A 25,883-nucleotide genomic window follows, 5' to 3' on the forward strand; every position below is an offset into this window, starting at 1 on the left:
ACCAGTCAGAGTTATTTAAACTTCATCTTTAATTATATGAGCTTCACCATAGCCCTGTGACTCTCAGATCAATTCAGTGTCTATAAATGAATTCTGAGATTGCTTACAAAAGTATACTTAATCTTTCATAGCCAAGATACACCCCTCTCAACTCACAATGATGAACCACAGATCTTAGGAACTTCACAAAGGGCCTTTTACATTAAAGAGGAGTATCCCATAGCCAGATAGCATTAGCTATAAATTATCGTTCAGTTTGGTCTCTTAGACGAGGTTCTACTTCTCGTTCTTGGTACTTCCTATTACCAAAACATTACCTCATCCAATGGCATATATCAATTGTCAATTCTAGATACTCTCATCTCAAATACACCCCACCCCTGGACAAGCTCACTGAGGGGAGTGAGCCTCTAGGTCATATACTATGAAAGATAAGTTTCAACATCAGAGGGGACATACAATGGTTCCAGACACTGCCGTACTCCTCCCCCCAATGGGAAAAGGAGGGAGTGACTGGAGTACATACATAGTGGAGCCCTTCACATGGTTTCACAGATATATTTGTTATGAAGACAATGTTCAAACCTGACTTCTCCCTTTCTGATATTCTGCCTATTACCAGACATGTAAAAGACAAGCCTGACCTCTCCCCTCTCGGGGCCCCAAGTGACCTTTCCCTAGAGAAGAGAGAGGAAAATGCAACTGCCAACAGTATAGTCCAAACGAAGACATTCTAATGACAAGTATAAAGTAAATAAAACATCTTATTTATCCATGTTACCTAACGAATTCTGATTCAGCTACGACAACACCGACTCATTCAAGGTTTTTCTTTATTTTTACTATTTTCTACATTGTAGAATAATAGTGAAGACATCAAAACTATGAAATAACACATATGGAATCATGTAGAAACCAAAAAAGCTAATCAAAATAGATTTTAGATTCTTCAAAGTAGTCACCTTTTTTCCAGACAGCTTTGCACACTCTTGGCAGTCTCTCAACCAGCTTCATGAGGAATGCTTTTCCAACAGTCTTGAAGGTGTTATATGCTGAGCACTTGTTGGCTGCTTTTCCTTCACTCTGCGGTCCAACTCATCCCAAACCATCTCAATTGGCTTGAGGTCAGGGGATTGTGGAGGCCAGGTCATCTGATGCAGCACTCAAACACTCTCCTTATTGGTCAAATAGCCCCTACACAGCCTGGAGGTGTGTTGGGTCATTGTCCTGTTTAAATGAAATGATAGTCCCACTAAGTGCAAACCAGATGGGATGGCAAATCGCTGCAGAATGGTGTGGTAACCATGCTGGTTAAGTGTCCATTGAATTCTAAATAAATCACTGACAGTGTCACCAGCAAAGCACCATCTCACCACCTCCTCCATGCTTCACGGTGGAAACTACACATGCAGAGATCATCCATTCACCTACTCTGTGTCTCATAAAGACACGACGGTTGGAACCAAAAATCTAAAATTTGGACTCATCAGAACAAAGGACCGATTTCCACCTGTCTAATGTCCATTGCTCATGTTTCTTGGCCCAAGCAAGTCTCTTCTTATTATTGGTGTCCTTTAGTAGTGGTTTCTTTGCAGCAATTTGACCATGAAGGCCTGATTTCACGCAGTCTCCTCTCAACAGTCGATGTTGATTTTGTCTGTTACTTTGACCCTGAAGCATTTATTTGGGCTGCAATTTCTGAGACTGGTAACTCTAATGAACTTATCCTCTGCAGCAGAGGTAACTCTGGATCTTCCTCTCCTGTGGCGGTCCTCATGAGAGCCAATTTCAACATAGCGCTTGATGGTTTTTGCGGCTGCGCTTGAAGTAATGTAATTGACTGACATTCATGTCTTAAAGTAATGATGGACTGTCATTTCTCTTTGCTTATTTGAGCAGTCCTTGCCCTAATATGGTATTTTACCAAATAGGGATATCTTCTGTATACCACCCCTACCTTGTCACAACACAACTGATTGGCTCAAACGCATTAAGAAGGAAAGAAATGTTTAACAAGGCACACCTGTTAATTGAAATGCATTCCAGGTGACTACCTCATGAAGCTGGTTGAGAGAATCCCAAGAGTGTGCAAAGCTGTCATCAAGGCAAAGGTTGGCTACTTTGAAGAATCTCAAATCTAAAATATATTTGGATTTAACACTTTTTTTGGTTACTACATGATTCCATATGTGTTATTTCATGGTTTTGATGTCTTCGCTATTATTCTACATTGTAGAAAAGAGTCAAAATAAAGAAAAAACGTGGAATCAGTAGGTGTGTCCAAACTTTTGACTGGTACTGTATATCGGCGCAATTTTGTTAATTCATGTTATGAGCGGATTGGTTCCCGTCTACAAACATGTTGTTTGTATCCTATGTGTAGTGGTCATGTTGTGTTGACCATGTTGCTGTGTCTCCTGTCTCCAGACTAAGCGTATGTTGGTGGAGAAGATGGGCAGGGAGGCGGTGGAGCTGGGTCATGGGGAGGCAAACATCACAGGTCTGGAGGAGAACACTCTCATCGCCTCCCTCTGTGACCTGCTGGAGAGGATCTGGAGCCATGGCCTGCAGGTCAAACAGGTCTGTGCAGACACACGTGCAGACACACACACACACATGCACTGAACAGAAACACACATACATGCACACACACTCTCTCTTTCTCTCGTTAATCAGGTTTTATCGTAATGACAACATTGCATTTACAAAATAAACCCACTCTCATGCTCAGTGCTCTACTTGGAAGAACCTGCTATAGGTCAGACTTCAGTCTACCAACACTTTGATTAATCAGGTCTTATAGTCATAACCATATGACCCTATTTCATTAGGCTTATTGGCTGGTATCCATCTATCTATAGTCTAGTAGTATTAGTGAATATATTAGCTATTGGCAGAGCTGTGATTCCTGCATTAGGGAGTGTATTGGCTATTAACAGAGTGTGGGTTGACCTCTAACCTCTGGACTGTGACCGCTGTAGGGAAAGTCAGCTCTGTGGTCCCACCTTCTGCACTACCAGGCCAGAGAGGAGACACTGGAGCAGCAGCAGGCAGAGTCACCAGGTAAGAACACACACACACACCTTACATGGTCCATTTAATATAAAACACATGTGCCTCCTACCCTCAATTCATTCAGTCACTTAATATCCATAGCCAATGATCCCATGAAATACTCCATTTGAAATTCAACTAATTTGTTAAAATTAATCTACAGACCTTTCACACTCCAGTGGCATCTGATTTCAATTGGAGCGCTGCCAAAGCTGAGATGTGTGTGTGTGTGTGTGTGTGTGTGCTTCTTTCTCCCTCCCACAGTGTCAAATGGTCCAGAGAGACGAAAGTCTGAGTCGTCATTAGGGATGCCATCGCTGCGAGCGTCCGTCATACAGGATATGAGGTATGAATTCCCCACCACTGAACCTGTACATTACGATGTTACATAGATAGATGGTATTATCTCACAACTTTATCCATGTAAGTCAACTATTTGTTTTGTTATGCTGTTATTTAAAAAAACATATATTTTTTTGTTCTTACCTCTTCACCTTCTCTCTCACATCCCCACGCCTCCCTCCTCCCCGTTCTCAGGCACATCCAGAGTATGGGGGAGATAAAGACGGATGTGGGCAGAGCGAGGGCCTGGATCCGTCTTTCTCTGGAGAAGAAGCTGCTCTCACAACACCTCAAACGGTTGCTGTCCCGCCAAGCCTTAACCAAGTACGCACGCACACATAAACACACAATATTATTCACGTCGACAGTGTCGAAGCCATGGTTAATGTGTGTTGTGGCGTTTCCAGGAAGTTGTATAAGCGCTACGCCTTCCTGCGCTGTGAGGAGGAGAAGGAGCAGTTCCTGTTTCACCTGCTCTCCCTCAACACAGTCGACTACTTTTGTTTCACCAGTGTCTTCACCACCATCAGTGAGTAGGACTTCAACATAACCACGATCCAACCTCAATATGACCATAATATAACCACTAATTTACCACAACCTGTACAGAACAGTCACATCATAAGACGGTTGACTAATTCTACTTCACCGGTGCCATTACCTCGATCAGTCTGCACACGTAGTTACATTGTTTTAGCTAAAGTCAACCACTTTAACTTACCACAAGTCAACAACAGCAAACCTTTCCACTCAGCCACTGGGGAGAGGATGGACGGTAGGCTTTGGAGAGTCCTAATTGGTGTGCTTGCCTTGGCCGATCACTGTTTTCCATGGAGGTTCATGTTAATGTAGATTTATAGGGCTTTAACTTGGACCAATGGCAGAGACGGTATTAACCTGAGTAAAGCATGAGGCTATGTACATGTAATCAAAGATTGAGAGCAGGATTACATTATTCACATAGCAGTTTGCACTAAAGCAGCGCCATAAAAAAAAGTATTTCTTTAACACACGTACACTCACACACACACACACACACACACACACACACACACACCATCAATAGCCCTGGGTTTGCTTTCTCTGGAACCCTTGTCTGCCTTTAGAGAAACTGGGATAATTTTTTATAGCCAAATTCATAAATGAATTATTACTCTAAAGCAGTGCAATCCACTGAAATGTCCCCGATTTAGTTTGCCCTAGTTATATTTTACTATAAAAATATGAATACATATATTCTTTCTCTGTTGGAATGAAATACTTATTTATTTTTTTTGTCCCTGCAGTGATCCCGTACCGCGCCGTCATCATCCCAATCAAGAAGCTGAGCAACGCCATGACGACCTCCAACCCGTGGGTGTGTGTGTCGGGTGAGCTGGGCGACTCGGGCGTCAGGCAGATCACCAAGAACGTCCTGGAGATGACCTTCGATGTGAGTCTGAACTATGACCCTACAGCCAGGGCCCCCACGCCTCCTCTCATGTATCTGTGACGTTCTGCAGCAAGGTTATATCAGCATTGATTGATGGTTTTGCTAAAAACGTCACTAAGTCGTTGTTCGGTGCCCGCTGGGGTAAAGTGGATGGCTGTTCCCTTTTTGTGGCATGATCTCGCATGGTCTCATAAGGCAGAATACACTGTCTAACTCGCTCTCTACCATCCCATACTTATCCCCTATCTCCTCATTCACTCGTTCATTTATCCATTCATGCATCTTTGTGTGACTATTTGCTCTGATACCTTCCACTCAGAGCTGGGGTTGATGAGTTAAAAGTTGGGTTCATGTAGCTGATTCCACTTGGTAGATATTGGAAGTGTGCTTGAATAGTAGTTAACTCTGTGATGCTGCCTGGCACAATGAGCGGATGGACCCAGACTTCTCGTTTTTTTCCTCTTTCCTACTTCCTTCCTCACAGGAAGTGCATGTCTCTACCTACTGAGCCTTTTTATAATCTCTACCGTTCTGAGTGGTGCCGTGTCCACTAGTGTTGGGTGGTAGCTCTTTGTGGCTTTGTGAGCAGTTTGGGTGATGGCTAACTTCAGTATAGCTTTGTAGAGCATCTCTCTAGAGGAGCTTTGCTACAATGGTGATGGTTTGGGTACACACCTGGTTTGTAGCCTGGTGAAGGGTAGTCTACTAGAAACCAGCAACCCAAGTCCATCCTCTCCCACTCATGCTGTCCATCATGTCCTAACACGTGTCTTCATCTCCCCAGTCTGCTTTCAGGCCACACACTCACATCGACGCCATGTTCAAGGTTAGAAACGTCATCTGACCTCTCCCTCCCTCCCTCCTTCTCTCCACCGCACCCATTTGGATCATCCCAGACTCAATGTTCACTGTGTACCATAGACTCCAGGGTCGTATTCATTCGGAACCAAACGGAAGAAAACTGACTGAAACAGGGGAGGGACTACCTGAAGTTGTCCAATAACAAACGGTCCTTTTTCTGTTATCCGTTGCAAAACATTTTGCTACGGTGTGGCCTAATGAATACGACCCAGCTCTCTCTCTGGGTTGAGGGCTTCACTCACCAATGGTTTGGTCTGTGTACCGTCTGTTGGTTATAGTGTATTAATGGTGTTCTAGATTTATGTGTTTGTCCTTGAATGCCACTTAGTGTAGTTTAACATTACATTAACATTTCCTTGACATGATGCTGATGTTATGCATATCAAATCAAAGTTTATTTGTCACGTGCACCAAATACAACAGGTACCTTACAGTGAAATGCTTACTTACAGGCTCTAACCAATAGTGCAAAAAAGGTATTAGGTGAACAATAGGTAAGCAAAGAAATAAAAACAACAGTAAAAAGACAGTGAAAAACAGTAGCGAGGCTATCAAAGTAGCGAGGCTACATACAGGCACCGGTTAGTCAGGCTGATTGAGGTAGTATGTACATGTGGGTATGGATAAAGTGACTATGCATAAATGATGAACAGAGAGTAGCAGTAGCGTAATGAGGGGTTGGCGGGTGGCGGGACACAATGCAGATAGCCCGGTTAGCCAGTGTGCGGGAGCACTGGTTGGTCAGGCCAATTGAGGGAGTATGTACATTAATGTATGACAATAAAATAGTCCGGGTAGCCATTTGATGACCTGTTCAGAAGTCTTATGGCTTGGGGGTAAAAACTGTTGAGAAACCTTTTTGTCCTAGACTTGGCACTCCGGTACCGCTTGCCATGCGGTAGTAGAGAGAACAGTCTATGACTGGGGTGGCTGGGGTCTTTGACAAATTTTAGGGCTTTCTTCTGACACCGCCTGGTGTAGAGGTCCTGGATGGCAGGCAGCTTAGCCCCAGTGATGTACTGGGCCGTACGCACTACCCTCTGAAGTGCCTTGCGGTCGAAGGCCGAGCAATTGCCTTGACAGGTTGCATCACTGCCTGGTAATGCTCTCGATGTTGCAGCTGTAGAACCTTTTGAGGATCTCAGGACCCAGGACCAATGCCAAATCTCACTCAATGCACCAAACTCACCTTCAACTAAAGGGTTTGGAACGGGGACGCAACTTTCTCCTAAGTGGCATTCAAGGGCATATTGTGGGAATACTCACCTGTCATTGGCTGTATATTGGTTTGATGTCGTCTTTTAGTTGATCAATTGGTTAGATGAGTCGCACTAGATTCGATAGAGATTACACTGCATAGTTCTAGAAATAGTTGTCGTTAACAGATTATTTCTGAATTATCATTGTGAATTAACGTAGAAAAAACATGTAATGACATCTTGATGCTGATTCTTCTCATTCTCTCTCTCTCACTCTCTCGTCTTTCTCTATAGTGTCAGAACCTGGGTAAGCTGACTACAGTCCAGTTGGGTCATGATAACTCTGGGCTGCTGGCTAAATGGTTGGTGGACTGTGTCATGGTCCGCAACGAGATCACAGGACACACCTACAAGTTCCCGTGCGGGCGGTGGCTTGGCAAAGGCGTGGACGACGGCAGTCTGGAGCGTGTTCTGATTGGTGAGCTGGCATCGCCCAACGCAGATGAGGATTGTGGGAGAGGATGTCGCACGCCCGACATGCAGCATTCGCCGGGTCAGACCAGACGCGCCAGCATCACCTCGATGGGAGGACGCGGATACAGTGAGTAACACCCCTTCATGACATGACATAACCAATACCTGATTTACTGTTGACCATAACTATAGATATTCACTTTTTGTCTCTTCTCTCTCTTCGGTTGCAGAGCCCACCTCAGCTCAAATCCAGGAGGACATTGGCGAGGCAGTGAACAGCATCTGCAAACACTTCCACAAGCCTGAGAAAGAGGTGTGTGTGTGTGTGTGTGAGAGAAAGTGCGAGACTGACCTGAGAGAAGAAAATAACAACCACCTGCTCCATGTTCTCCATTAAATCTGTTAATTTGAGTTCAGACAGTGAAGGGTCTGTATAATAGGTTTGTGACTGCTGCAGCACTCTCCTCATCTGGCAGGTTAATAGTCTCTGAGGTGCTCTGTCTGGGGAATTATGTCAGGGCAGAGAGCACATGTTGTTTCTCTTTCATTCTGAACACGATGAACTCATTCTGGTGCTTAACAATCCCCTCAAACCCCTTTCTGTACACTCTCTTTAAATATACTCTTCTTCTCCCTGTAGAATTACTCTCTCTGTGCTCCCCTCCGGGCTCTCTCGCTCTCTCTCTCTCTCTCTCTCTCAAGTAAGCATTTTATTGGACGATGTATACCATGCGTGTCTGTATATACAATTAATGAAAGTGAAACAAGTCTAAACCCCTGGAGAGAGCCGTTAACTCAGCATCTTCATTAGTTTAACTGGAGGAATAGTTTAGCATTAGCAGCAGCTAATGTAAGGGCCTTTATAGTGCGGTATAAATGCTCTCCACTGTCGCATGCCGGTGAACTCTGAGGGGGAAAATGAGAACAGTGTTTTTTAATCTGTTGAGGAGAATAAAGGGAATGTTATGTTGATTTTAAGTGAACATTTTCACTGTTTTCTAATTTGTGATTCAAAAGGGTAGTGTTGCATCATGTTTGTTGTTTGAGAATCAACAATTGGTACCTTTTTTTTAAAACCTTTTTTAGGTTAATGAAATGATACGAAAGCTCTCTTTCTGAGTATCTCCTTCTCTCCCACCTTCTCTCTCTCTCTCCAGAGGGGCAGTCTGACCATCCTGCTGTGTGGTGAGGTCGGTCTGGTCGGGGCTTTGGAGCAGTTCTTCCACAACGGCTTCAAGTCCGCCCGCCTCTTCCAGAAGACCGTCTTTGTCTGGGACTTTGTGGGTGAGTGGCCTACCTACACACCGCTGCCTCCATCTAGTGGAATGACCTAGAAATACCACATCTTTCTCCCGACGTATGATACATTGAGATGGATTGAGGGGCTATTCTTCTTCTATGAAGGTGCTCAGGTGCACCCGCTATCCATCTTTATGGTATGATAATAGATCTATGTAAGAGGCTTCCCTCTAGTGGTGACAACTGGGATATGGCATACTGTACTTCCCCAATGGAAATAAAATAGTCCATTAGAAAGTCCCTTTGATGCTCAAAGTAACCCTGCAGGTAGCTGCTTCAGCTGTTGTATGAAACGGCATTAATATTCATAACACAGCTATTGACTGATATGATGAAGGATATGAGATGATGATTTCCATAGAGCACTTGCACAGGTCAAAGGTTCAAGTATAATGGAGCGTGAACCCCTGTAGACTTGACATGCTCTTTTTAGCTCCAGATCAATCAATCAAATGTATTTTATAAACCTCTGTTTAGGAGTTGTTACAAAGTTATTCTACAGTAGACCCTACCTCCATGCCCCCTCTCCTCTTCCTGTTCTCCTCCTCTGCCCCCACCTCCCTAACATATCTCTTCCTCTCGCCCGCTACAGAGAAGGCGGTGGCTTACATGGAGTCCGCAGACCAGATGGGGGACATGCAGGAGACTGCTGAGCCCCTGGGCCTGACCTGTGTCTCTCTCTGTCACTATGTCAGTGCCATCAACTCCTCGCCCAGGAACATTGGCAAGGACGGCAAGTTCCAGCTGCTTGTCTGCCTGGGGGCCAGGTGAGGGCGCCACTCACACGCAGTGAGACAGAGATGGGGCTGCAGAACTGGGGCCGCAGGTAGCATAGTGGTTAGAGCGTTGGGCCAGTAACCGAAAGGTTGCTGGATCGAATCCCTGAGCTGACAAGGGAAAAAATCTGTCATTCCGCCCCTGAACAAGGCAGTTAACCCACTGTTCCCCGGTAGGCCGTCATTGTAAATAAAAAAAATGTGTTCTTAACTGACTTGCCTAGTTAAAGGTTAAATTTAAAAAAATGAGCTGTAGTTGTTATTGGCACAAAGCATCCAGAGGGCTGTATTGGGAATCAACATCACACTTCTAAATAGTCTCACTGGTAACATGGAACCAGCTGTTTAGCAAACATACTCCTAATTATCTCCTCTCGCTCTGCAGAGATCGTCTGCTGATTCAATGGCTCCCTCTGTTGGTGGAGTGTCCAGTGATCCAGCGGATGTACGAGGACTCTGCTCTGCTGCGAGACCGGACCACGGTCAACGATCTCATCGCTGTCCTGCAGACTCTCCACGACTTCCCCATCACCCTGGAGGCCTCGCTCGTCAAGGGCATTGACCTTTAACCCTTACCGCACAGCCTGCTGGGAAACCACCCAGTCCAGGACCACATTACCCACAAACCCTTGCTCTGTTCCCTTTTGCCCTTTCACTGTCCCTGTCGCCGCCGCCGTCGTCGTCGAGGCCTGCTTCAGCTGATTCACTCTGGGAAAAGTCTTATAGGGAGGGAAGTAAAGATTGAGTACTTTAGAAAGAGACCAGATACGGTTCGCTACCAAAGCAATCGATTCCACTGCTTCAGAACAGAAGCTTGGGCTTTGAATCATTGATGAGTGATGATGCAGTATTATTATTACATAGCTTGTGGTTTTGAAAATATCCTTTTTGATATTTAATAAGAGAACCTGTGGGATGTTTCCCTATGTGCTTGATGTGTGTAGCCCACTGTAGGTAGCTCTTCAATGGACACTTTTAGCCTGTGTGATGGAGATCCTATCTTTGCCTGTCTGCCATCTCTCTGTCTGCTGGATCCTGCTCCAACTTCAGCTAGCGTTAGCATTAGCAAGCATGCCTGTGGGTCATAGTAGGCCAGGAATAAGGAAACCAAAAACAGAAAGTGACTGTTTGCCCCTGCTGCCTCTCCATAGTCTCTGCACTGGGAATATCAGTTGGTGAAACTTCATCAGTTGGGTGAAGATAACTACCATGGAAAGAAAAACTGGACTCATCTGCTTTCAGCACTACACTGTGTGCAATGCAGCTTTTTGATTGGATGTTGGCTCATTGTAGATACACCTACTGTGTTGGACTGGATCTTTGTTCTGCTTTGTGATTGGCTAGCAGATCTTGGCGGACACAAACACTGCGCTGAATTGGAGAGGTCTTTCCTAGGGGGGCAGGGGCTTTTCTAGGGTTGCATGGACATTCCAAACAAATTACAGGCATTGACCTGACCCTATTTCAAACTGTGTGTGTCTATGTACAGAGTGTACAAAACATTAAGAACACCTTCCTAATATTGTGATTCGGGGCACCTCCCCCTTGCCCTCAGAACAGCCTCAATTCGTCATGGCATGGACTCTACAAGGAGTCGAAAGCGTTCCACAGGAATGGCCCATGTTGACGCCAATGCTTCCCACAGTTGTCAAGTTGGCTGGATGACCTTTGGGTGGTGGACCATTCTTGATACACACAGGAAACTGTTGAGCGTGAAAAACCCGGCAGCATTGCAGTTCTTGACACAAACCAGAGTGCCTGGCACCTACTACCATACCCTGTAAAAATACACTTAAATATTTTGTCTCGCCATTCACCCTCTGGGTGGCACACATAAACGATCCATATCTCAATTGTCTCCAGACTTAAAAATCATTCTTTAACCGGCCTCTTAACTAGTCTCCTGCCCTTCATCTATACCGATTTGAAGTGGATTTAACAAGTGACATCAATAAGGGATCATAGCTTTCACCTGGATTCACCTGGTCAGTCTGACATGGAAAGAGCAGGTGTTCATAAGGTTTTGTACACTCAGTGAATGTGTTCTCCTAATGTTATTTTTGTTAGAAATCATAATGGTCAATGTATTCAACTTCATCCTGGTCTCTGTCATGCACTGTGTGTGTGTGTGTGTGTGTGTGTGTGATTGTTGACCTCAAATGGACACTTCCTCTGCATTACTCTGTGTGGTATTGAAATGTTCCAGCCCCTTATTAATGTGATACATGTGAAATACACTGGAATATTAAACAATAAGAACCTATACATACAGCCCCTAATGATGTATTTATCATAAATGCCTCAAACCTTCCTATGATAAGTGGTTATTTACTGGTGAGTGTTAACTCCTTCTGGGACTATTTCTAGCTGGTTGTATTTTTCAATATAAAATAGATCTCTTGCCACTTTTTCAATCAACCTTGATGAACATGTTCTTATATTTCTGTAACAACAAGTGTAAATAGGGTGTTTATGCATGTGTACTAAAAAGGGTCATCAAAATGCATGTGGACTAAAATGTTGAGGCTAACTATGGCCAGACAATAGATTTGAACCCAACCAAAAGGGAAAACAACTGACAGATTCCGAATCACACTTTTAACTGTGTTTTGACCACAGTACTTTTCCAGTATTAACGCAAAAAAAAGGACAGCAAATTTAGTTTTTAATGTTCTGATTTTATGTATTTATTCCTCTAAACTGTGGTAGTCATCAAGAAACGTTGAGACACTGGTTGCGACCGGGGCAAAGAGCCGCCTGTGAAATGACATGCTGCATGTTGAGCCATGTGACTTTCCTTCTGTAACATTCACAGTTTGGTCCTGCTGCTAGGTTCCTACTGTCTTGTGGATCATGGATTCCAACAATAAAAAAAAACGATCTGCCTGTATCTGTAAGAAGCAACAAACATAGGAGGATGATCGACTCCATAGGTGTTTAGCGCATAGCATTGAGCAAAGTGTCGGTCTACAGTAGTGTGGCGAGAATAAGGGTCCCTCTTTGCATCTCCTAAAGTGCTATGGCATGCAGTTGTACTCTGCGACTGGACTGTGTACTTTCTCCTAACAGACCGCTACAGCTAGACTCATTCAGTCCTGTACTGTACTTCTGTCTTCATGTTACATGAACCTGTGACAAACGCTGTCCCCCGCTGGGTGGAATATCTGTCCTAACATTACTAGGTAGGCAAAATGCTACTACGGAACCTTTCCTTTCCTACAAGTGCATGTGTAAACTGTATGTCCAGTGGGAGGAGGTCGTGTAATGAATGGAGTCCTATGTCCATGTAAAAGTAAATGATAACTGTTCTGATATATTTATGATGCACTTCATTAAAAACTTGCTCAATATGTTTGATTCATGTGTGTGCCCAGCCCTCGGGTAAAATACATGTCCATTGTGATACTGAGATCGCCTCTATGGGTGGAGATGACATATGATTCTCATGAGAATTCAGTGACAAACAATACGTTTTACTCATTGAGCAACTTCTGATTCCTGTTTCCCTACCAAACCAATCATTGTTACATACATGGAACATCCTGTTATTTCACGAATGTTTTCTAGCTTAACTTTTTCATTTCGTGTTTATTGCATTACTACTTGTTTAAAATAGACTAAATTGTCTGTTAAAACGACCTAATGTGCTCCACGTAGCCTACCTACAGACATGCTGCCTCTGTATTTTTGGAGTAGTCACGCCTCCTTTCTTCGATTCACAGCGCACAGATTTCAACTGGTTCCACCCCTCATTTCCCGCGTAATTCCCCTCCTTATATGGACAATAGAATGCAGACGCAGGCAAAACTTCAGTTCCGTATGTAAATTGGTTTGATTGAAGAAAATCAGAAAATGGTGGAGTTGCCAAACGCGCATGCGTAAACATTTCGACTACTTCGCGTCCTCGCTTCCTTCTCGAAACCCATTGGATGAGAGAGCCAGAGGTCTCGCCCCTCTGACATTTTCCTCCAATGGGTTTTGAAAACAAGTTGAGGAGCGAGGACGCGAGCCTAAACAATTGAGATTCTCCCCCAGACACGCAAGTAAAACTGCAACATCCGAACGGTGTGGACGTTAATGGTGTATTCATTGTTACATGAGTTTAAATAGCTTACTAACGACGTTTATAACTATTACAACTCATTCATCATTGATTATAAATCAAGGTAAGGACATTTCTTTGTTTGAATTAGAATTGACTGTCTGTCAAGCTTCACAGTATGCCTGAAGTTATTCGAGGATGTAGGCTATTTAACATGGTTAAATATCTCTAAAAAGCCATTCAAACGTTAATTTCTTATTCTAAATTGTTTTAAACTGAGTTAATTCACGTTTATTTCAGTGTTTTGTCAGCGAATGACACAGTGGAAATTGTATTCGTGTTGGGCGCTCATTTCTTCTTCTGCTTGGTATCCAGTGACAATGAATGCTCACATTCTTTGATCAGGACTAGAGTCCTACAAATGTTTTGTTTTTGTGTAACAACACAATTCTAACCTACACTATTTTAAATAGTTATGTAATATTCTTTTTTTCAAATAACGTATTGATGTTATGTAGACTAGGCTGGTTTCGTTTTCATTAGACACCATACCGCCGCATCAACAAAACCTTCAATGCAAACAGTGTAGGCTAGAATACTTGACTAGGAGTTAATCATTTCGTTGTGTTATAACCTTTTTTTTCTTTTATCAAGTAACGATTACAATCTGAGTAAAATATTTTGGGTGTCGTTTGTGAGTGACATTTGGGTGGTAGGTGGGTGTGTGGCTCAGCGCCAAACATGCCACTGGTCCCCTTCCAAAATTGTTCAACCCTGTAACTTGTTTGCATGCATGGACTGTTGTTCAGGTCTTCTATCCTTAAATAATTAACACTTGTGTTAATAAACTTCCTAACAGTAGGTAGCAACCAGCTTCTCTGAAACCTGCATGTGTTTACAGTCCGGCCGTGGGTTTGGAACCTTCCCACTGCGCACTGACGCACAATAATTCGGATAACAAAGACGTGGAGAAAGAAACAGTATAGCAGCAGCGGTGTTGTGTCACGTTGTAGTAATTGTTTTGGGTGGTTTTACGAACTGGTAGAAGCAGCATTCGTACTCGTAAGGTCAAATTGTGTCTGAATATAGATGCTGTTTATGATGCAGGAGAACTAGAGGGGACCATGCTTTCTCGGTGGGTGGTGATCGATGTACATTCGACACATGCAAGTCTCTATTTAAAAAAAAAATATTATTCTAAAAACCAGTCGACAATGCAGTGTTTGTTTTCATTTGATCCAATTATTGATGAAAAAACGATTAAAAGCAGTTATTTTGAACGTAGTAAATTTCGCAAGCACATCACCTGTTCAGTGTACAGTCGGCGCCATGCCGCCCCGCCTTGCATCCTTCGAAGCATGTTGGCAATGAGGCCTATATAAACTCAACAAAAAAAAGAAACGTCCTCTCACTGTCAACTGCGTTTATTTTCAGCAAACTTAACATGTGTAAATATTTGTATGAACATAACAAAATTCAACAACCTGAGACATAAACTGAACAAGTTCCACACACATGTGACTAAGAGAAATTGAATAATGTGTCCCTAAACAAAGGGGGGGGGGTTCAAAATCAAACAGTCAGTATCTGGTGTGGCCACCAGCTGCATTAAGTACTACAGTGCATCTCTTCCTCATGGAAGAGAGTGCACCAGATTTGCCTGTTCTTGCTGTTACCCCACTCTTCCACCAAGGCACCTGCAAGTTCCTGGACATTTCTGTGGGGGTGGGGGGCCTTATCCCTCAAACCTCCGATCCAACAGGTCCTAGACGTGCTCAATGGGATTGAGATCCGGGCTCTTCGCTGGCCATGGCAGAACACTGACATTCCTGTCTTTCAGAAAATCACGCGGAGGGAGGGAGGAGGATGTCTTCTCTGTAACGCACAGCGTTGAGATTGCCTGCAATGACAACAAGCTCAGTCCGATGATGCTGTGACACACCAGACCATGACAGACCCTCCACCTCCAAATCGATTCTGCTCCAGTGTACAGGCCTTGGTGTAACGCTCATTCCTTCGACGATAAACGCAAATCTGACCATCACCCCTGGTGAGACAAAACCGCGACTCGTCAGTGAAGAGCACTTTTTGCCAGTCCTGTCTGGTCCAGCAACGGTGGCTTTGTGCCCATAGGTAATGTTGTTGCCGTTGATGTCTGGTGAGGACCTACCTTACAACAGACCTACAAGCCCTCAGTCCAGCCTCTCTCAGCCTATTGCGAACAGTCTGAGCACCGATGGAGGGATTGTGCGTTCCTGGTGTAACTCGGGCAGTTGTTGTTGCCATCCTGTACCTGTCCCGCAGGTGTGATGTTCGGATGTACCGATCCTGTGCAGGTGTTATTACACGTGGTCTGCCATTGCGAGGATGATCAGCTGTCCCCTGTAGTGCTGTCTTAGACATCTCACAGTAAGGACATTGCAATTTCTTGCCCTGGCCACATCTGCAGTCCTCATGCCCCCTTGCAGCCTGCCTAAGGCATGTTCACACAGATGAGCAGGGACCCTGGGCATCTTTCTTTTGGTGTTTTTCAGAGTCAGTAGAAAGGCCTCTTTAGTGTCCTAAGTTTTCATAACTGTGACCTTAAAATTGCCTATCGTCTGTAAGCTGTTAGTGTCTTAACGACCGTTCCACAAGTGCATGCTCATTAATTGTTTATGGTTCATTGAACAAGCATGGGAAACAGAGTTTAAACCCTATACAATGAATATTTGTGGAGTTATTTGGATTTTTATGAATTATCTTTGAAAGATAGGGTCCTGAAAAAGGGATGTTTCTTTTTTTGTAGAGTTTACATCAGAGCTGGTATTATACAATCGTTTGTGCGCTAAAGCTTTACGACTGGTCCTGCTGGCCACATGTATGGCTTTTACAGTGCATATTTTTTTTAATGTAGGGTAGGCTATTACATTCACCGCGGTTAGCTTAACCTTTTTAATGTATTTGGCACGATGAAACAAAAAAAAGCTTCAATCACGATGTATCTACTCCCTTTTATCCATTTTCACATCATAATCGGATCTGTTTACCACGGACAATCGAGCATCACATGGATGCTACCACATGCCCGCATCCCTGCTATAGGGAGCCGGGACCACATGGCTTTTTGTTGCATCAGCACTGTGGTTGCATAACAGCGTCACGGTACATGGACAGGCTGTCCTGTTCCGGTCTCATTGACGTGATGATAACCGAGTTCTCTCTGTCTGGAACTCTGGGCCGTGCAAGCATTAAGGGGGCTCGTCTCCGCAGGGATCGTGTGATGCAGGCCTATGACTGTATTATGTTCGTAGTAATGCTTGAACAGGGCCATAACCAGGTTTTTAGTGAGGTCCTGAAGCTCATTTACTGCTTTTCTATACAATTTAAAACACTTCAAAATGCTATTTGGAGAACAACAAAAAGTGATTTGGGCCATTATAAACTTTGGCTGCTGTAGGTTGTTTCACCTCAGTCAATCGACAAACACAGCCTATTAGCGATACAATTGTAATGTTCAGGGGAGGAAGTATGATACATGATTCACACTGTAGCATCAGATGAAATGGAAACATATTACGTTTTTATAGAACTGTATCGTTTGCATTTTATTATAGGCCTATAGGGAAGATGTATATTGATCTATTGTAGATGTATATTAAGGTTTTTGATAATATTCTTACAGATTTTCTCAAAAGACCACCCCACATGAGGCACTGACTCCCAAGTTTGGGAACCACTGTACTAACCTCTCTGAGTGCTTCCTCTGCGTTCTCCTGCAGGCGTGCCTCAGCCTCACCACACCACGATCTCTCGGTAGCCTACTTGCTCTCTTTAAATCAAAGTTACTCAGTACATTTTTTTCTTTATCCTGTTGAGATAAGCTACCGTTAAACGAAGCGTACTTCATCCTTCTAGCTGGTTTGGTAATTCTAGCCAGAACTCTTAAACGTTACCACATTAGAAGTCTCTGCCGGCAGCTAGCCACCTGACTGACATATCTATAAGAAGTCATTCTTCAGGAGTTGTTTTTCGTTTATTTGGGGGATCTGTAGACGGGAGTCGTGGGACAGTTTTAAAATTGTATTTTTTTTCACAAAATGACTGAGGTCCAGACTTCTGTGTAGTTACGGCCCACGTGCGTGAATTGTGAAGACTGTTAATCCATGCTGCTGTTCATAAGAGGAAACTCGTATGAACAGTCAACCTTTTGAATAGAAACAGTTAGTCGCCCGACCTGTATACTGTTGAATCAGTGATTAGGCTATCCTCTCCAAGAAATAGATTGATGGGTGTGTCATCATAATTCTTGCCAGATTACATAATCCATAGATTGTACATGTGATTGTAAGCTATCATTGCTTCATTCCTGTGTGTCCCAGATGTTTGGCTTCCACAAGCCCAAGATGTACCGGAGCCTAGACGGTTGCTGTATCTGTCGGGCCAAGTCCTCCAGTTCCCGCTTCACCGACAGCAAGCGCTACGAGAGGGACTTTCACAGCTGCTTCGGGTGAGTGGACCACTCCTCTATACACTGGCTCAGACCCTGGGCAGGTCCAGCTCTCAGCTTCCCTCTGCAGCTCAACTCTGGGGGTAGAGAGGTCTGAGGCCTTAAGACTTTCTCCGTCAGATTTGGACAGTAAAGTCATCAGGGTCTTTTTTAGGATTTTTGTCAATGCTCATTCTCATGACTATGCGACTCCTTGTTAGAGCCATGCACTCTGTAATGCAATTAGATATTCATTGCGTTTTGGAGACAGTTTTGTTTTAACTCCCAATGCAATAATCTAAATAATTGATCAACTCCTTGGGTAAAATACTCAAACTAGGACACACTTCCCTTTTCATCTAATTTAAATAAGTATTTTTGTATGAAACCAGAATTTAAAGAGTTTAACATCCTCACCTTGTCTCTCTGCTATTGGCCGGGACAGTATGCGTCAGTCCATTGCTATGGTAACCAGTGATGTGAGTCAACAGGAGAAGCGCTCTGGCAGAAAATAGCTCTGACCGACTCCCACTGACTGGAGCAGGGATAATAATAACCATGCATTGAGCTTAAAGGCTGTCATCATTCATTCTCTCACACACACCTCTCTCCATATGAAACTCATCCTCATTCTCTCCCCTATAATGTGCCCCTTCCAGGCTGAGTGAGGTGCGTTTTGGGGAGATCTGTAATGCCTGTGTTCTCCTAGTGAAAAGGTGGAAGAAACTCCCAGCCGGATCCATAAAGAACTGGAATCATGTAAGGCCTCTCATAATCCATCCATGCTCCCTGTCCTACTCCCATCCACTCTCAATATTCCAAATAACAAGTCGTAAGACAACACTTACAGGGGGGGACTGACGCAACACCTGTAGGCGTATAATAACCACGTTTCCTTAGATGCAGTACACCCTGTTTGTTTGCTGTCCTATAGGCCATTCTATACATTCATGTTGTTACCTTGGAAACAGACATCCATCCTGCTCTGATGTCACTCAACCCTTCTCTCCTGTGTCACAGGTTGTTGACGCTAAAGGTTCAGGGTCAAGCTGGAAGACCGTGAGGTCCAAGAAGATGAAGAGAGCCAGGCCAAGCCAGATCAGCCGAGTGCAGAAGGAGCTCAAGAGACACAGTAAGCAGCTGATACTCTGTCTCTCGGCTACGCTGCCTTGTGCAGTGCAAACTTTGGTGTTTCAAAAGTAAATGTATCACAACTCTTCTCTCCATTATTTATCCTTCCTAAAGGGCTGTGAAACAAGAGACCTGGATTTATATTTTTGGACTAATTCCAAAATGAATATTAGATGTTTATCTGAACCATGCCTGCTACGTTATGAATAAGTTGAGAAGAGTTTCTGATTGTGCTCTGCCTGGCCCCCACAGACTCTGACGCCCACAGCACCACCTCCAGTGCCTCCCCCGCCCATTCTCCCAGCTACAGCAACCAATCAGACGAGGGCTCGGACGTGGAACTCTCACCAGGTGCCACCCACTCGCCAGTCTTCTCTTTCCTGGACCTCACCTACTGGAAAAGGTAATGGCCGGTCTGGTGGAATCAGGGTCATATTTATCAGGCACCAAAAAAACTGAAACTAATGAGGAATTACATGAACTTGTCCATTGAGAAACACACGTTTTCTGTTGCAAAATGCCTTGCTACAGTGTGCCCAAATGAATACATCTCATGTTATACTCCACCAGTTTGGGTTCAGATGCTGTATTTCCTCATAATTAATGCATCATTAAAGACAATGCTGTGCAGCCGTATTCATCAACATGGCCAAGGCTTTTTTTGTTTGTTTGTCAATCACCGCATTCTTATCGGCAGACTCAACAGCCTTGGTTTCTCTAATGGCTGCCTCGCCTGGTTCACATACTACTTCTCAGACAGAGTTCAGTGTGTCAAATTGTAGGGCCTGTTGTCCGGACCTCTGGCAGTCTCTATGGGGGTGCCACAGGGTTCAATTCTCGGGCCGACTCTTCTCTGTATACATAAATGATGTCGCTCTTGCTGCTGGTGAGTCTCTGATCCACCTCTACGCAGACAACACCATTCTGTATACTTCTGGCCCTTCTTTGGACACTGTGTTAACTAACTTCCAGATGAGTGTCAATGCCATAACTCTCCTTTCGTGGCCTCCAACTGCTCTTAAATGCAAGTAAAACTAAATGCATGCTCTTCAACCGATCGCTGCCTGCACCTGCCTGCCCGTCTAGCATCACTACTCTGGACGGTTCTGACTTAGAATATGTGGACAACTACAAATACTTAGGTGTCTGGCTAGACTGTAAAACTCCTTCCAGACTCACATTAAGCATCTCCAATCTAAAATTTAATCTAAAATAGTTTTCTTATTTCACAACAAAGCATCCTTCACTCATGCTGCCAAGCATACCCTGTAAAACTGACTATCCTACCGATCCTTGACTTCAGCAACATAATTTACAAAATAGCCTCCAACACTCTACTCAACAAACTGGATGCAGTCTATCACAGTGCCATCTGTTTTGCCACCAAAGCCCCATATACTACCCACCACAGCATCATGTATGCTTTCGTTGGCTGGCCCTTGCTTCATATTCGTAGCCAAACCCACTGGCTCCAGGTCATATAAGTTTTTGCTAGGTAAAGCCCCGCCTTAGCTCACTGGTAAGCATAGCAGCACCCACCCGTAGCACGCGCTCCAGCAGGTATATTTCACTGGTCACCCCCCCCAAAGCCAATTCCCCTTTGGCCACCTTTCCTTCCAGTTCTCTGTTACCAATGACTGGAACGAACTGCAAAAATCACTGAAGCTGGAGACTAATATCTCCCTCTAACTTTAAGCATCAGCTTACAGATCACTGCACCTGTACATAGCCCATATGTAAATAGCCCATGCAACTACCTCATCCCCATATTTTTTGGCTCCTTTGCACCCCAGTATCTCTACTTGCACCTTCATCTTCTGCACATCGATCACTCCAGTGTTTAATTGCTAAATTGTAATTATTTTGCCACTATGGCCTATTTTATTGCCTTAACTCCCTTATCTTACCTCATTTGCACACACTGTATATAGATTTTTCTATTGTGTTATTGACTGTATGTTTGTTTACTCCATGTGTAACTCTGTGTTTGTGTCGCACTGCTTTGCTTTATCTTGGCCAGGTCGCAGTTGTAAATGAGAACTTGTTCTCAACTGGCCTACCTGGTTAAATAAAAACTGCTTAGCCCTATTTAATCCTCCTTCATGGTACATTTGTTTGATTTGATTCCCTCTCTCATTATAGTGCTTTGCTGTCTTGACCGTCCTCTGTGGGTTTTAGGCAGAAAGTGTGCTGTGGCATCATCTACAAGGGACGCTTCGGAGAGGTACTCTTAGACCCCCACCTCTACAAGCCCTGCTGCCAGAAGAAACGGCAGCACCAGCCAAAAGAGGAAGGAGAGGAGGAAGCACAGGCGAGCAGAGCGAATGTGATGCGCCACGCCCCACCGAACAGCTCCCCGCCCCTCCGGGTTAAAGAAGATTAGGGGGGGGGAAGGAAGAGTGGGGATTTGATGTCGTAATGTCACATGACACTCTACAGAAGTCAGATGGAGACCGTTGGGATTTTATGACGTCCTGGAGCGCTCTCAAGACAGTCTACTGGGATTGCTTTCTATTCCGGAGCAGCTGGACTAATTATTAAATGTTGTGTTCTGTACTAGGATGCAGTGAGGTTTGTTCTATTATATCTGTTAACAAATATCAATTATTTCTCTCTGAGTGCTATGAGATTGTGAATATTCACAATTTGGTTTCAATATGAAATTTTGGATTCACAAAAGCTGTATGAGAAATGGCGACCTCTGGAACTGCACCTTTTGTAGTAGGATAGAGCCATATCTATTAGGATAGAGAACAGCCTTCCACACTCTGCCTTCTCCTGTCCTATACCTCACACATATGTGTGTGCAAACACACACATCGGCCCTGGTCACTTTCTGAAAGGAAGTATTCTCTTTAAAAAATAAAAATGTATTTCCCTTACGCCACATGGTCACTGATCTTACACCTATTATTTTTAGGGTAAAGATGTAGAAAATGACATTATGTCAGAGGTGTGAAAAGTGGGAAGAAATGATGCAATTTTAAAGCATTTGTCCAGAGCCTTATTATTTGGTAAAGGGACACGTGTACACAACCAATGTCGTCATATCCACTCTTGATTGTGCACCAGGTGTACTCTGTTGCGATATTGACACTATACTCTTTCCAGTGCACGTTTAATATGGAAGGCCAGTGATCTTGTTCAGTGTTTGGATGTACGTACAAAGCACATTCAAGCGTTTTAAGGGAGCATGTAGTGTGCCCTCTAAGCAGTGATCTTGATGCAAGCGCTCTCGATCGCCAGTCCTCACCTGAACCAATATAAGCTAAAACCCACAAACTGACCTTGGCGCAGCACTTTTTGAGCACTTCCTATCTCAGTCTACGGACAGTTCCATTTAGTTTCCTAGCCCGTTAGAGCACATCTGAAGGTGATGGTATTGTGGACACTTATTTATTCCTTTCAAATCTGTGAACACAAACAGGGTTCTGGGAAGGGGCTAAGTGGAACTAAGCCTATGATGTCAAAAGACTAGCTGAGTAGGCCAACCAAAAAGATTCCCTGGTTTTCTCCTATTGAGAAATTTGATGCCTTGTAATTGTACTTTAGGTTTGAGTCCTTCCAGGAACTGTTCGATGTCCTGCAGGACTCGGTTGTACAAATCCATCTACATCTTTTGCATGATGACCTTAGGGGTGAAATAGCACTATTTTTTTGTCTGTCACTTTGCCTCTGTTTGGGGCAAAATACTGTACAGTTCTGAATATATTTTTTAATATACATGGACAAGACTACAACGTAGTGAATAGGCCACCAACATTTAGTTCTTAGTGTTTGTCCCAAAACTGTCATGGCTATTGAGGCTGGTTCTATACAATTGTCAGTACAAGGTCAATTTCATCTAAACACACATCCCTCATGTAGGCTACTTCTGTCTTCACTTTTATTTCAAGAAATGTGTTTTCTTGTTCTGTACCTCATGTTCATATAATTTAAATGTTCTTCAAACCACGGTAAGATATATATTTTTTTTAACTGACACATTCTGTATTTACGTTGCATTACCGGGGGTATTGCAGAGCTCTGTCAATGCATGCCTGCAGCCTAATTATGGACATTCAGTCAATGTATTTGTTATATTAGTATCTAGATGTGCAAGCTCACATGCCAAATTAATGCAAACTCATTATTCCGTAAGCTATCATGTTCAATATACAGTATTGTATCCTCTGCATATGGTTAATTTTAGCACTGAGTGTACAAAACACTTCCTATTTCCATGACACAGACAGACCAGGTGAAAGCTACGTTCCCTTATTGATGGAATGTTAAATCCACTTCAATCAGTGTAGTTGAAGGGGAAGAGACAGGTTAAATAAGGATTTTTAAGCCTAGAGACAAATGGAAACATGGATTGGGTATGTGTACCATTCAGGGAGTGAATGGGCAAGGCAAAATATTTAAGTGCCTTTGAACGGGATACGGTAGTAGGTGTGAGACGCACCGGTTTGAGTGTCAAGAACTGCAACGCTGCTGGGTTTTTCACGCTCAACCGTTTCCCGTGTGTATCAAGAATGGTCATCCAGCCAACTTGACACAACAGTGCGAAGCATTGGAGTCAGCATGGGCCAGCATCCCTGTGGAACGCTTTCAACACCTTGTAGAGTCCATGCCCTGACTCCTTGTAGAGTCCATGCCCCGACGAACTGAGGCTGTTCTGAGGGCAAAAGGAAGTGCAACTCAATATTAGGAAGGCGTTCCTAATGGTTTCTACACTCAGTGTATGACGACAGCTATTTCAACCATGGTTTGATGGTTTGATCAAAGGTTTACTACGCAAAGCTATTTGTAATGTATTTATGTATAAAGGTATCAGACACAGACTCAAGTTGTTTTTAATGTTCCTTTAATCTTCAGGTTTGATTGAATGTCAGGGGAAGTGGTCATTTCTCTTTGTTAATTTATTTGTATGTGTTTATAATTTTTTCGGTTATTGTTGACTAATTTTATAACTTTCTCCTGTAACCTACCATAACCTTTGTTCTATTAAAGTTCAGGGGGCTTATACTGTTGAATTCACATTATGTGAATGTTGCCATATACTGTGATATGGATTGTATCAAAACTATACTATTACTCATAGATTGGTTTATGTCAACTAACTAGGTGTTATTCTCCTGAGATCTCCTATACGGCTGTAGAATGTGCTTGTTGTATCTGTGGTAGTGCTACTCGCCTGTGGTAGATATGCACTGTTATTTATCTGTCTTGGAAAGTCCTAAATCTTTCTCAAAGCTAATTTTGTATTTTTATACACAATTTAAACTTGTTCATTAAATGTAGTTTTGCTTTTGAGTATGTCTCTTCTTTTTCTCTCTCTATCTCTGGACTATGCCTAATTGTTTTGGCCAGATCTTTACACAAAAGCCGTGAATGTTCTTGAAGCGTTGTCCCTTTTTAATACAAGGGTACAATAGGATGGTTGAAAAGTATAACTGACCTTTAATGCCATCGAAAGATGACTAGTTCAGTGAGTGTACTTTGACTATACTGTCTGAACCAGCCCATCATGAAAATGGTCTACATTAGACACAAAAGAGTACTATCATACTGTATTATAAAGGCATGTGTGGCCCTTGGTGGTGATTTGGAGAACATCAAAAAGCCAATAAGGACCACCTGGAAAGAGGCAGGGCCATTCCTAGTATAAAGGGTGCACACCTGCATTCATTAGGCATCTTCCCATCAACCAAACCAGTTCAACAGAGTCATAAAGATGCTTGTGTAGTAATGAGTTTGGTGTGTAGCCTAAATGTATATATTTTTTGGGATTCAACTATGTTTTTATCTAAGAATTCTAATTGGAGGCCATAATTAAAGCCTGTGTCATTGCTACAGCCTGAGTGATTAATACTGATTTGTTGGTCATTTTGTAGCAAGCGTGTAGAATCTTTCAGTTCAAGCATATTTCCTTTTTATTGCCCACGCGAAGATGCCCTGTTTTGACATGGTTTGTGTTTTATAGTACAACCATCTGTCATCCTCAAACAAACCATGATTTTTCTGGTCATAAAACTATTTGAATAATGATGTATTGTGTGAAATCCAGTCTTTATAAAGTAGGCTAGCCTCTATAGGACACTGTAAAATGTGCAGTTTTGTCACATCACAATGCCACAGATGTATCAAGTTGAGGGAGTGTGCAATTGGCATGCTGACTGCAGGAATGTAGACCAGAGCTGTTGCCAGAGAATTTAATGTTAATTTCTCTAGCATAAGCTGCCTCCAACGTCGTTTTAGAGAATTTGGCAGTACTTCCAACCGGCCTCACAACTGCAGAACACATGTAACCACGCCAGCCCAGGACCTCCACATCTGGCTTTTTCGTCTGTTGGGGGGTGCTGAGGATTTTTTTTGTCTGTAATAAAGCCCTTTTGTGGGGAAAGACTCATTCTGATTGCCTGGGGCTGGCTCCCCAGTGGGTGGGCCTGGTTGCCAAGTGGGGGGGCCTATGCCCTCCAAGGCCCAGCCATATGAAATCCATAGATTAGGGCCTAATTAATTTATTTAAATTGACTGATTTCCTCATATGAACTGTAACTCAGTAAAATCTTAGAAATTGTTGCATGTTGCATTTGTATTTTTGTTCAGTTTACATGGAAAAAAATTTATGACTACCTTATCTCTGAACCCCACACAGACAATTATCTGTAAAGTCCCTCAGTCGAGCAGTACATTTCAAACACAGATTCAACCACAAAGACCAGAGAGGTTTTCCAATGTCTCACAGAGAAGGGCAACTATTAATAGATGGGTACAAATAAAACAAGCAGTTATTGAATATGCCTTTGAGCATGGTGAA

At 43.4% G+C, this 25,883-nt stretch overlaps 2 protein-coding genes across 26 annotated transcripts in view; both read left to right on the forward strand.

Annotated features, from left to right (window-relative positions):
- The window catches only part of LOC110490319 (DENN domain-containing protein 5B), an 80,692-nt gene extending 67,905 nt beyond the window's left edge, over positions 1 to 12,787 (forward strand). For 12 of the 25 annotated variants that reach the window (XM_021563632.3, XM_021563637.3, XM_021563633.3 and 9 more), the window contains 12 exons: positions 2,428 to 2,580; positions 2,982 to 3,063; positions 3,319 to 3,400; positions 3,592 to 3,720; positions 3,804 to 3,925; positions 4,683 to 4,828; positions 5,613 to 5,654; positions 7,183 to 7,489; positions 7,593 to 7,675; positions 8,520 to 8,646; positions 9,254 to 9,428; positions 9,823 to 12,787. In XM_021563632.3, the coding sequence (XP_021419307.3) occupies positions 2,428 to 2,580; positions 2,982 to 3,063; positions 3,319 to 3,400; positions 3,592 to 3,720; positions 3,804 to 3,925; positions 4,683 to 4,828; positions 5,613 to 5,654; positions 7,183 to 7,489; positions 7,593 to 7,675; positions 8,520 to 8,646; positions 9,254 to 9,428; positions 9,823 to 10,006 (1,632 nt within the window). In that variant the 3' untranslated portion in view covers positions 10,007 to 12,787. Of the gene's footprint in view, positions 1 to 2,046; positions 2,112 to 2,427; positions 2,581 to 2,981; positions 3,064 to 3,318; positions 3,401 to 3,591; positions 3,721 to 3,803; positions 3,926 to 4,682; positions 4,829 to 5,612; positions 5,655 to 7,182; positions 7,490 to 7,592; positions 7,676 to 8,519; positions 8,647 to 9,253; positions 9,429 to 9,822 lie in introns of those variants that run through there. The other 13 variants (XM_021563635.3, XM_021563639.3, XM_090200430.1 and 10 more) reach the window with 2 other exon arrangements.
- Positions 12,788 to 13,417: 630 nt separating this feature from the next.
- LOC110490320 (SIN3-HDAC complex-associated factor) lies at positions 13,418 to 24,376 on the forward strand. Its single transcript, XM_021563643.3, has 6 exons — positions 13,418 to 13,603; positions 17,841 to 17,968; positions 18,607 to 18,706; positions 18,968 to 19,079; positions 19,331 to 19,481; positions 21,257 to 24,376. Exons 2-6 carry the CDS (start codon positions 17,841 to 17,843, stop codon positions 21,459 to 21,461), a joined length of 696 nt encoding a protein of 231 aa, XP_021419318.1. The 5' UTR covers positions 13,418 to 13,603; the 3' UTR covers positions 21,462 to 24,376.
- Positions 24,377 to 25,883: the final 1,507 nt, after the last annotated feature.

Source organism: Oncorhynchus mykiss, chromosome 15 (assembly GCF_057628025.1).
Source record: "Oncorhynchus mykiss isolate SJ-2025 chromosome 15, ASM5762802v1, whole genome shotgun sequence".
In the NCBI taxonomy this organism is placed as follows: domain Eukaryota; kingdom Metazoa; phylum Chordata; class Actinopteri; order Salmoniformes; family Salmonidae; genus Oncorhynchus; species Oncorhynchus mykiss.

Bases quoted from the DNA above. Each gene is read 5' to 3' on its own strand.
- LOC110490320 (XM_021563643.3), top strand. From the start codon at position 17,841: ATGTTTGGCTTCCACAAGCCCAAGATGTACCGGAGCCTAGACGGTTGC. The intron at 17,969-18,606 runs GTGAGTGGACCA...TGCCCCTTCCAG, and splicing joins GACTTTCACAGCTGCTTCGG to GCTGAGTGAGGTGCGTTTTG. The intron at 19,080-19,330 runs GTAAGCAGCTGA...TGGCCCCCACAG, and splicing joins GAAGGAGCTCAAGAGACACA to ACTCTGACGCCCACAGCACC.